General features: G+C 44.1%; 1 protein-coding gene across 12 annotated transcripts in view; it reads right to left on the bottom strand.

The window, feature by feature from the left end:
• Positions 1-13,137, bottom strand: part of LOC116946800 (calmodulin-binding transcription activator 1-like) — a 640,058-nt gene that overhangs the window by 300,592 nt on the left and 326,329 nt on the right. For all 12 annotated transcript variants that reach the window (XM_032961954.2, XM_032961960.2, XM_032961958.2 and 9 more), the window contains one exon: positions 11,607-11,742. In XM_032961954.2, coding sequence (XP_032817845.2) covers positions 11,607-11,742 — 136 coding nt within the window. The remainder of the gene's footprint in view (positions 1-11,606; positions 11,743-13,137) is intronic.

Genomic DNA, 13,137 nt, shown 5'->3' with positions numbered 1-13,137 from the left:
ACAATCACGGGACAAAATACTGTATGTCTGTATTGAGGACTATACAAGTTGAATACAGATGTCTACATTGTGAATCCCTTTGCACGTATGCTTTCATTTAGTTAATTCACTGACCCCACAAACCAGCTCTATAAGTCACTTTGAGTCAAACGAAAGGGCTCACACACTCATGCCACGAACGCTGCCGCTGCTTGTTCACCCTAATTGCGTCCGGGAGAATGGACATTACAAAGGCAATCTCTGGAATGGGGAACAGTTGGGAGTCAGACTGTGCGAGGTCACCGGAGTGAGCGCGAGGAATGAAGCCGTCCGGCCATCCCTACCCCCACTCGGGGGCGAACGCAGCCCAGGATGGTCCTGACAAAAGTGGCAGTGGTCGGCTCTCATTATTGTCCCGCTGTGCCCGTGCCAGTTTTTTTTTCTTCTGCACGGCAAAGGGCCTTTCACTCGCCCAGCGTCTCATCTCGGGTGACCTTTCGGCAGAGCGACGCATCGATGACCGACCCCCCCGGAACCAGATGTGAAGTCTGCTGTTGATGCCACGGTTGGAACTGTGATGGGTTTGTATGATGCTTCTGCGGCAGTCTGGAACGCTCTTCCTTCCGATGTTAGGAAGCCACTGCAGCTATGTACTTTTAAATAATCTAGATTGAAAACTAATTTCTTTAGAACTGCTTGTTGTGTTTAGATTGTTGTCCTTCCCCCCGCACCTTCGATTGTATGTATGTTGAACTTCTTTCGCGCCGTACGTAGCAAACTGTGCTAATCAGAGCTGCGGGGGAAGAACAACAAACTGAACACAAAAAGCAATTTCAAAGAAATTATTAGCATGGTTGGCTACGTTCCATGTGAAAGAAGTTCAGCATGCACACATAGATGCTGGAATCGCGCTTAATGGCACCCCAGTGTGCAGCAGCAGTAGCAAGCTACGCTCAGGGATTGAGGAAATGCGGTGGGCCAGGTTGTGCTGTACTGTGCTGTTATTTCAGAGCGCTCAACTCACGACAGGAAGTATGAGAGTTCAAATCTCATTTGGAGGTCCACTCAGCCAACCATCCAGAGCGGGATTCGATGAAATAGGCATCATTTTAGGAGTTGGAAACGGTGGATATCCTGGTATGAATAAAAATAAGAATAGGTTTTACCCTTTCCCGGCAATAAAACATGAGGTGTTAAGATGTTCACACACTAAATATAAAGCTTGTTCAAGGAAGCAAGTCTGCATTAACCACACGTACTTGTGGTGAACATGCAAAACAAACATGCTCTCATAATTTTTGGATGCTCTGATATTATGGATGCTCTGATAATATATGGCATTGTCTTTGAAACTGATTCGCCTATACCAGAGACAGCTTTCTTTCTGGCCTAGTCTCACCAGTGTCAGACGAGAGAACACCAAAAGGCAAACAGTACAAAGACAATGCACTATGAGAAGCAATTATAGCTCGGGGTGAGCAGCTACAACACGGGACCTTTTTACCAGTATCAAAGTGTGAAAAAATAACAATAGGTTTTACCCTTTTTTATCAACAATTTGCCTTTAGAGGCTAACCCCCTTTTCCTGATCACGACCGCTCGTGTTGCGATCGAAACGTCGTAGTTTTTTGTTATTTTCCTGGAACTTATCTACGTGACTTTATCGAAAGAGCCAAATAATATGTACCCTCTCTGTCAATAAACAGGTGTTATCCACAGGTGGATATCCTGTGGATAGGCCGCTGCCCTCCACCATCACGGGACGTGTGGACGTTTTCAACAATGGTTTAACGGTTGGTGACCGACGATGACCGCCGCCGAAACACGAGGTTGTGCGCGCAGCGAGACGGACGACGTTCAACTTGACGTGGTGAAGCGACGGCGTGTTACTGCTGCTATTCGGGGTGGCGCTCACAATCACGTGGGATTGGTGATTGGTGTAGCCATCACCGTGCGTGTGTGTGTGAAACGCCCATAAGCAGGGCTACACGGTGGCCTATAGACGACAGTACCTATATGTAAAAGGTTTTTTTTTTACACATGATCCCTTGTGCATTAATACATGATAATTACCAGGTGAGGAACTGGCGAATATTCCAATGCAAGACCCTCCTGTAACTCGCCAGTGAGGTTTTGTTTTTGAAGACACTCAAAATGTCTAGTTCCTAAATATGAATAGGAGAGCAATAGAAAAAAGAGTACGAGAAGAAATCTTGATTGGGCTGTGGGCTACATTGAGGAAAAAGCCATATCTATTGCTTAGTGTACGCATCTAAAGCAAGATAATTCAACCACGTATGGGGCAATGCAGTGACAGATCCTGAATGCATACCCGCTTAGATCCCTTCGAAGGATATTACCGGAAAGAAAAGCTTTTGCACAATTAAATCCTCACACCCATACAACAAGGCTCATTGCCTCCATGCCACATTTAACTACCATAGGCCAAGGGGACCTCTCTTTAGGCACTTTCCGTGCCACCCTCAATTGTCATTTGTTTTTCATCAAAACAACGGACACTACCGGGGTATATATGCCACAGGAGCCGACTGCTATTGGCCCTGTGGCCAATAGCAGTCGGCCAACCGTTTTGATCACGATTAAGCTGCTGGAGTAGAGAATTGGCTTCCAAGGTTGTCCAAATACGAATTCCCCAACCTATTCTGAAAAAAATCACGGTCTCCCTGGCTCAAAGAGGTGTGGGGTTGCCCAATGAACCAAAATGCCTGTGGAAGGAGCCGGTCTCTCCATAGGACAGCGTAACCTTAGAGTAATCATCAGCCATGGTTAATCCACTGATGGATGAAGGCCTACGTGAGCCACCGCCACCTCTCGCGATCCTGCGGTGTAACAATCCTTTGTTATTATTATCGACCATCGGCCATCATTCGTTCTAGCGATATGTCCCATCCATCCCACTTACAAATTCAACTTATAACAACTTATTACAGGACTTCAGTTTCTTCAGGCTATTACGGTGTTTTATATAGATATAGAATACAATAATAAGACAACATCAACCCCAGGCTCAAAATTATATTTGTATATATCTAGCCTATATATATTTATATATATACATTTTTCAAGACATTAAATGTATTTATTGTGTATATGCACATTAAGTAGCAAAGCATTGCTATTTTATAATTGCTTTACTTATCAAGTAGCTATTTATTTATTTGCAATGATTTATCCATTACCTTCAGGGCCGTAGAGAGGCCAGGGCAGGTGTAGGAATTTGCCCCAGGCTTCAGAAAGGTCCAAGGGAGCCTTAGAGGGGCCCTCAGTGGGGACATTAGCTGGCATTTTGCCCCAGGCCTCCAAAAACCTTTTGGTAGCCCTAATTAACGTATATATATTACATATATGCAATTAATGAACAAAGAGTCCTTATTTATAGAGCAATGTATTTGTGCTATCCATGGCACGTCCAGAGATGAGGGAGCTGTTGTATGGACCCTTATAGAAAGTAGCGCACCAGGTAATGTGACTCGGATACTTATCATTTATCCAACACTCAATAGGGCACTGTGCTTTAGTTCCTGCACACAGCATCCATTGAACAACAATAACAGCATCATGAAAACATCCTTGCTAAATCAAGTAAAATAATAATTATTAATTTAAAACCCTTTGCCAATCCACTGTTGGATGAAGGCCTCCCCATGTTGTGTGCATTGTGAGGATTGTTTGACCAAACTCCACCACGCTGCTCTGTGTTGGGTTCGTGAAGAGAGTGCCCACTTCTGAGTTCAGACATCACTCGCCACTGATGTTGACCTTTGTCGGCGTTCAAACCCAGGTCGATGTTTTCATTCGTACAGTTTGTGATTAACTACACCACACAGCACATATGTACAGCACAACTCCTCTCATAGGCTAAAAATCGCGGGTATTAGAGAGCAGACTCACTCTGCATAATGGCTAACTTCCAGATGCTATGGCTGCCACATGTAATAGGATTTTGCGCGTAACTGGGCCATGGCTAAGAGGAGTTATCCTGCGTATACAGACACCGAAAACCAGACCATTATAGTGATTGCTCAATGCCACAATATGTTTCCTGGATCTAGAAAAAAAGCTCACAAGAAATGTATATTTACAAAGAAATGAAACTGCTCACAGGTGGCAGAAGCTGATTGTGATGTTTTTGGGAGTGGGAATATGAATTGAGTTTGATGGCTTTCTGTTCGAGAGCATTGTACAGACATGCAATGACAAGAGCCATAAAAGAAACATTTATTTGTCTGAGCACTTTTCATCGGCATGCACTCTTTGGAAATGGAATGTCACATTAATAATACTGCTTGGTTATTGCATACCATCTGGTACTTGAAGGGGAAACAAAATCAAGCCTGAAAACATTCTCATAGCTCCCAAAAAAGAACACAAGGCAAAGTTTAATTACATTTACTGGACATTCGTTTTTTTATGCTTTCTTATATCCACATGCCACCAATCCATTAATTCAGAGCTGATTTAACTGTGCTGCACGGAGCACATTTTTCGTCTACTTATGAAACTTTCCGTAATTGCTGTTAACTTTGACATTTCGGGGCAAGGGCCCTCGGCTCGCTGCAGCATGCGGGTATTAAGGATTCAATAGTTTTTTTTTCACTCGCACCATTTAGCAAACGGGACATCTTATCCAAAGGTCAGTGAGCTCATCTGATAAAGTTCCCCCACAATATAGTACCAGGGGGTCCGAGAGGAGCGTTCCAATTGACACTTGGCGCCGAACGCACGAGACCTCTAGACCACCTTAGCTACCCAGAGCCTTTTTAAATATAATTCCATTACTGAAAGACTGATAGAAAAACATTATCTGGGGACAATTGCGCTTTTGTCCTGGGCCATTGTATTTCAATCCCATTTCCTTTCTTTGCAATTGGTCAGATCCCACTGCAGTGTAAGAGATTCCACCGCCTAACCCCTGACCTTTATTGTAACGGATATCAGTAAAACCACACAAGGACATTGCATGTCGGTTTTTTCGCAAGAGGTAGCAGCAGCTTTGGGGAAACCTTCATCCAGCAGTGGATTGAAAATGGCTGTTGATGATAATAAACGACTTTAAATGCACCATACAATGGCTTACTGTTGAACAATTATGTCACAAGGTCCTTTAAAGTTAAAGGAATGTGGATATATTGTATGCTTTTAAACATGTTTCATTTATCCCTCTCCAACTGCAGCTTCTGATGAAGTGATCTTGTATTTTACAAAAGGCATGACCAGTGTTCGCAAAGTGGTGTATAATGTTCATGTAAAAAAAGCATTGGTGAACATTATCAGCAGGAATCATATGGTTACTCTGTCATGGAATGGAATGCAGACTGCGAAAAAGCCATTGTGAGTTAAAAACAGAAGACGAAATAAAAAATAAAAACTTGAAAGCATGAGGTATTTGATCACACACACACACAAAAATTGCAGAATAAAAGCCTCTTATGTTAGTGAGTTCCAGGCACATGCTGGGATGTTCAAAATAAATCTCACAATCCTGAGCCTCATACGAGAGACATCCTGTAATTAAAAAAAACACAACCGTTCGGTATAAATATCTCCAATTTAAATCATGCAAATTGTTACTCCTTTAGGTTTACAGTGCAAACCCTGATATAGCACTTGAGAACAACTGACGGTTTTTATTTTCCCATTTCACTCTTCTTGAGTTTTTCTTAATTTTGTTATTATGATCATCATTTGATAAAGCAATGGGCAGTAAAGTAAAAAACAAAACTTCTCTCGTGTAAAGTTGACACGTGTCATTGAATTGTAAAACAAATTGAAGGCATTTTTGGGGGGGTACGCACAAATAAAAAACAACCGCTCATCACCACAAGTCGCCCCGAGCAATAGGTTATCTGAGACCAAGAAAGTATGAAACGAAATCTCTTTAGCCGAGTAGATCAAAAACACCTGCCGAGCATTACTCAACTACGACACACATGTCCATAATCTCCTGAAAGGGGGCACCTGTGGGTGCCTGGATAGTCACAACGCACCACGGATAGCGTTCTTCCCCCTCCCCTAACACGGGGCCCCCACTCCTCCCCTGACGCGTCCACACCGCATCTGCCCCCCTCCTCGTCCGCCCTCACCCCCTCCCTGTCCCCAGTGGTTCTGAGACAGCGGTGAAAATTGCGCGTTTCCACGACAAGCGACATTCTTTATAATGGACAAACACCGCCATTGGGTGGTTACATTTTCCGGGGGCTCAAACCCGGCGGACGCCCCGATGAACACTATGGGCGTGTTAACCGCAGAAATACGTGCCGTCTTCTTCAGGAGATCCTGTGATATTATACGTGTACAAAAAAAAGAGTAGCCTATGCGTGCCACCATCATGGTCTACAATTTGCTAAGTCGGATAAATTACTTGCAAATTACTTAATTGGGGATCCACACAGCAAGTGGGCTCGTGCCCGCTTGCTGACCTGTGCCTCACAGGGACAGCTCCCTCTCGGAGGTCCCCTGCTGGAGGGCAATTGGAGGTTGTACCACATGGCAGACAGTGTGAATATTAAGCCAAGATGTACATTGAACTTTTTTCGCACCGTACGAAGCCAGCCGTGCTGATCGGAGGCGATGATGATGGTTACTTCACACAAAAGGGGCAATCATTGAATAACCCCCTTGGGATGCCTGGCTATGTCCCATCTGGGATTTATATTCACTACCTGATGATTGTGAGTTGATCGCTTCAACTACAGTCCATCCAGCTGCAGTGTGTACATTTGTGTTTGTCCACTGCTGCATCGTGACCTCTGCACACTGTGCGGGCTGTGGGGGTTCTTTGGGAACACTTCACCACGCTGCCCATTGCGAGCTGACGAACGCGGGTAGCACAGATGTGTCAGCATAGTAGTACAGGACAACAATGGATTTCTCCGCAATGGCATCTGCTCTCTTCCTCAGCGGTCACTCAACTGAATGCCAGCCTATATACGCGTGTCCTCACGTTAACTGATGAGCGAGCATTACTGTGAAAAGTAACACAATATCTCAAAAGTGTACTTTTTTCCCTTCTTCTTAATAATGTACCATAAAAACCACTGACATTTCCAAAAACTGCATATCCTTTCCGTAAATTGATCCCGTGTCAATCAAAGACAATTTTTGGCATATGATTAATTTTAATTGTGAGTTAAAAAAAAAATAACTCAAGGTCATATTCGTGTGCGCCGTTAGTTAATCTAGAGCCAAGCTTCACTTTCCATATCTGGCATACAATCTGGATAAAGCACGTACATTCCTCACTTCCTCCCAATATTAATATTCCAAAATGTATGAAACAATGAAAATGCATCGCGACAACTTCCGACGTATTCGTGAATTGCGAAAGGAATTTTAAGATAATACGTAGATTGATTTTTTTCTATCATGGTTTTCTTGCATAATTTCCATCGCAAACTCAAGGGCAGACACACACTACGAGTGAATGACTATTTTTTTTATATATAATGACAGTAAGCACACCTATAGCGCGTGCGAAGGGGCATTGAGAACCATGCATCTAGCCAACTCGACACCAAATTTTGTCCATATTACTATATTATTTATCGTTATTATTTATTGTGTACATAAGACAACCTCACACCAGACCCTTAACATCCAAGCTACTTTGATTTGTATTTTTTCCAAAGCAAAACACAATGAAGGTTACGTGTCGAGAATGCTTTGCTAACCCAGTTATTGGAGAATTAACCTTTACACGTGCAGCCTGTTTTTTCGCCCTCAATCTACTGCTGGATTAGGAGCCCTCCAAAGACCGTGTGTGAGTCACAGGGGATATTTGACCATATTTCACCAGGGTGGTCAATGCACGCTTGCGAAGTTGGAGCGGTGTGCTCAGAACAGCAATGGATTTTGCTGCACCCACCTCTACTGCCCGCAGTGCCTACTGCACCTTCTGCTACGCACGGCTGTCACACACACGAAGCACTGTCTGGGCTCAACAACTGCTTGGCTTCAGAGATCTGTCGAGACTGCGCGATAATTTGGTAACAAGAGCATCAACCTACGGTTAAAATAAACATCTGGCTTTTTTGTTTTGCAATGGGAAGTCAATGACTTTTGAATGGTAGATGCATGAAAAGAACAGCATATAAAGCATATTGTTTCCCTGCACGTGTGTTTATTCTCTAGGCACTGCGCAGAGCAGTAGTGTTGCGGTTAGCACGCTGAACTACGAACCCGCTGACCCGAGTTCGATTCCAGCTCTCGGGCAACACCAGTGACGATTATAAGGACCGATCCTGGGCCTCCACTAGGTTGACTCAGCCTCAAATGAGTGCTTGGTGCGATGTATGAACATCCCAACTAGGGAGACAAGGGCGGCCAGGCGTGATGCTGGCCACCCACCCCCTTCGTGTGCGACGCCAGCCTTCATAGATGCCTGCTTATAGCACTTGCCCTGATAATCTGTTAAGCATCTGTGCTGAACTTCTTTCACACTGTACATATGCACCATACGTAAGTGGGGCTTCTTTGTATTTGTATTGGAACTGTAATTTCCTCCCACCTAGAAGCGTGCGGACAAAGTAAATTGGTCCATTGTCACAAGCAAAACTCTCCTAAAACAAATGTCATTGTGCTCAATGAGGCCTTCTTGGGTGAAGAATTAAAGTGCACGTGGGCCTCCATTATACCGAAATCCAGGACATCGACCTCATGAATCCATAAATAAGACTCTGCACATTTCTACACCAACCACTTCAAACCAGGTTGGTGCTCAATGCAGGCTAGCCACATGCTGAGCTAATAGTAAACCAAACTATTAGACAATGTTTTAATTTTAACAGGTAAGGCCCACTGAGCTATATAGCTCTTTTTGAGAAGCTCTGTATAGCTATTTTCGTTGAGAACATGCAAACTCCAAATATACAGCAGGCATCATCAGGGTTGGAATATAACCCACAAGCTCCTGCATGCCAGGCGAGTGAGATAGCATCTTGCCACCGCGGTGCTCCAAGATGAATCTAGCAACGTGACACGGACCCTGTGCTGGAGAGGTGGTCAATAACATTGTGCTGAACCGAAGGCAACCAGGCTTGATAGAAAATTAATGCTGACGTCAACAAAACTTGAAAGCGGCACAACAATTTTTTTACTCGAAAAGAACGCATTGTCAAGATGTTAATGGTTTGGAAGGGTTTGTCGAGGAGGTGTCTGTGTTTTCACAAAATGTGGCGCCAATTTCTTACTAGTGAGAAGATCTGTTTCCACTGTTGGATGGTTGTGGAGGAACTTATAATGGCGGAGAAAGATAAATGTTAACGAAAACCGATTATATGGAGCGATGAAATCAGTTCGTGTGGAGGCCCTAGATGGATTGTTACATTACGGGATCATGGGAGGTCATGGCGGATTGCAGAGTCCTTCATCCAGCAGCGGATTGACCACAGCTGATGATATATCTATGTATGTTGAATTTCTTTTGCACCGTACCTAGCCAACCATGCTAATCGGAGGTGCGGGGGAAGGACAACAAATTTAATACAAAAAGCAGTTTATTTTGTGGTCTTTCCTCCGTACCTCGAATTAGCACGATAAAGTTTCAAGGGATTATGATGATAATGATACTAATGCCATAATTGTGTGTGGGTATATGAATATGGATGGTGCATCTACTGGCCAAACAAAATCCACAACACCAAACCGTTCAAGAAGACCGGTTGTCCTAATATCACACGCAAGGCATCGAGAGACGGCGGCTCGGATGGCTTGGACATGTACTCAGAATGGACCAGGACCATATACCAAAAATTGCTCTAAAATGGACACCACCGGGAAAAAAGAACCCTGGGAGACTTGAGACCACCTGGCGCAAGACCGTGAAGGATGAGCTGGCAGCAACGATCAACCTCTCTCGGGGCGGGTCTCAACATGTTGCCAAGGACAGGAAGAAGCGGAGGGAACTCATTTCGGCCTCGTGTCCCAAAGGGGGATTAGGAGGATTAACGAACTAACTAACGAAACACGACTTGCTGTAATTAACAACAAAAAGACAACTTTTTTCCAGCGGTCTCAAGTTTGCAGCTTCCGAGAATTGGATTGCGTGGAGGAGCTGTCGCTCTCTCCGCGACTCACTTGCAAACGCGAACGCCACCACCACCGCCGCGGCCCAGACAGAGCGGCCCCTACAATCCCCAATTGCATTGCGTTGCAGTCAAAAAGTCCGCATGTGGAAACGACGGGGCCTGGGAAATTGTTTGCACGATGAGGCCTGAAGGGATCGTGGCAAGAGAAGGACACCGATACCTGTGGGAGGCGCCGAGCACAATTACAGAAGCGCAAAGCAGAGCTTCGACGTTCTCCCCCGCAGGCAGGCTGCTGTGCGCACTGCCGACATGAAACGGAATGTGTGATGCCTTCATATCTCTTTCCGCACGTTAACACGGAATGGCAGGGGATCCCCACCCCTCCCCCCCCCCCCCCATTTTTGTCTTTTGTAGATACCCCAAAAAATTACATCCCTAAGCCCACTCTAGCCCTTAACAACAGTCATCATATCCAGACGACTTTGTCTGAATGTTTATTCCAATAAGCCAGCGAGGGCAATCGTATTAGATTTGCTCTTAAGAATAAAAGTTATTTTTTCTACCCCCCACTTCCTTGCCTGCCTGCAATGGAAAATTCTCGTACGGGATATAAGGGCAAGAGCAGGGGGGGAGGGATGTCAATGTTCTCTGCCGCATGACAAAACAGTTCAATAGTTTTGCCAGTAGTGTGCAGAAGACTGATCTGGAAAGATGAAAGGAATAACCCCAAAAAAAAGGCATCAGAAAGTTTGGAGGGCCAGCAATATGCCTTTGAACCACGTTTGCGATACATAATTACGTGGATGTTTTAAAAATGCATTGTCTCAAATATATATATTTTCTCTGGACACTGTGTACACTGTTCCTGTTTGCTGTTGGATTACACAAACGCTGAAAGAGCGCACATTTAAATGTGCTCGCAATTCCACAAGCGTGCATTCCCGTACGTGTGCAATAACACTGCGTGCACGAAGGGACCTGCTCTAATTTCATTTGTGCATAAAAAAAACGATAAGTAAATCATGCAGGAGCCATACAACTGCAAGGCTGAGGGTCTTTCCTTCATGGAAGAATTCATTCTTCCACACTGGTCAGACATATTTACATCATAACTTGGCTCTTTAATGCTATTAACTCTATATTTAATAATAATAATAATTCACACCCATGTCACACCACCGTTAGAAGTGCTTGGCTTAGAACAAACGTGAGGTCACGTGAAGTTTAGCTTCGTTAATTGTGTTCAACCAGGTGAGAACTTAAGAGAAAAAGATTGTCTCATTTTTAAGAGTGGCCTGGGTCACCAGAATGACAAAAATTAATCCACCAAAGTACAGTAAGAAAAACTAAAATCAGTGTCGAAGGCTCGCTGTCCGGAGGCCACGACATTGGCCGCATGTGCCGTGTCAAACGTTTGAGACGACCGGCAGAGAAGTACTGGCACACAGTACATAGCACCCACACACACACACGTCAATTAAACACGCAACGAACGTGAAGCGTCATTGCCGATTTGCCAACGTGCCGCCGCCGGGTGGCTGGCTGCCGCAGAGTCGCTATCGGTAACAGGAGGGCCCATACCTCGATGCCCTGCACCTTGAGTTTCATGTGGTCTTCCCGCGTCGTCTTGCCGTCTTTCCGTTTTTTCCAGCAGTAGCCGTCTTTCCGATACTTCACCTTCTTTCTGTTGTACAAAAGCATGGAGCCATTTTGGGGCCTAGCAGAAAGAAGACAAAGAACACAACGTGGACAAGGAAAGGGGGAGAGGGAGACAACGAAACCAACGTAAACATTTTAAAACATCCGCTCGCATTTTCACACGTTACATTTCCTTTTCCATAAAACGGACGGCGTGCAAGCGGAACAAAAAGGGGAGTTTCATTATTCAGCCAACAAAGCCCCATTCAGTGAAAGCTACGCAAAGCACTTTTTTGTTGTTGTCGTAATGCTCAAAAATAATTCATCTGCACCGCCGGTGAGAATGTTGACAGATTGACACAAGTCGTGCTGCATGTATATATATGATCCATGCTTCAGATCAGTTTCGACAACAGTAACAACAGAATACAAACGCAAGTCACGCTCTTTGCAATTTGCAACGGTTTCTACAGCCCGCCGAGTTGCACGGCAATATACGCCGTGCGCTTTCAAGCCTTGCCGTTTGGCGGTTTGGCCCAAACATATTTCACAGATTACACTCTTTTAAATCCAACTCAAACCAATGCCTGCGCGTTCAAATACGCAAATGAGTCCACCGCCCATCTTCAATTAATATTTAGTGATTGCACGTGGACAAAGGCAAATAAGATAAGGTTCAAATGACCAGTACCCTTACTATTTCCATTGCCGAAACATTGGTAGTAAAATCCAAACTGCTATGGTTTAGGGCCAGCTATCTCCACATGACAACATCTATATTCGTGGTTCTTTCTGTAAAGTCACCACGTACAAGGGAAACAATAAAATAATCAAAATATAAAACAATAAAATTGTCACGACGTTTCGACTGCAACACAAGCAATCATCATCAGGCGTGAAAACCACAACAAGAAAATTTGAAAAAAAGTGGCGGTTTTTTAACGTTAGCACCACAAAGAGCGATTTGACAGTTTGTTCAGATGGACGAGTCCATCTATGTTCGGAAAAGAGGAGGGGGGAGACGAAAAATGATGGATGCGGTCTGAAAGCCACCGTAAACGTGAACAATCAATTAAGACCCGAAATGGTTAATCAAATCCTTCCAATGATTTCTAAGCCAGAATCCATCTTCTCGGTTGAAATTCTCTGTGTTTGTATATGTGGATAGCCTCATGAACGAATCTCTCATGGTCGCCAGATGGCTTGCAAATAACCGCCACTTTTTTCAAATTTTTTTGTTGTGGTTTTCACACCTGATGATGATTGCTTGTGTTGCAGTCGAAACGTCGTGAGAATTTTATATTTTGATTTAAAGCTTTCGTGACTGCAGTAATTCATATTCTTAGCTCTTTAGGTAAAGTCACGTTGTTATTTTATTGTTTCCCTTCAACGTGACTTTACCAAAAGAGCTAAGAAAAATGAGAATTTTATTGTTTTATATTTTGATTATTTTATTGTTTCCCTTCTACATGAC

The sequence above is a fragment of the Petromyzon marinus genome, chromosome 28, assembly GCF_048934315.1.
Source record: "Petromyzon marinus isolate PM22_M1 ecotype Great Lakes invasive population chromosome 28, UKy_Petmar_22M1.pri1.0, whole genome shotgun sequence".
Classification (NCBI taxonomy): Eukaryota; Metazoa; Chordata; class Hyperoartia; order Petromyzontiformes; family Petromyzontidae; genus Petromyzon; species Petromyzon marinus.
The sequence above is the reverse complement of the archived record's forward strand: the minus strand, read 5'-3'. Positions and strand labels throughout refer to the sequence as shown.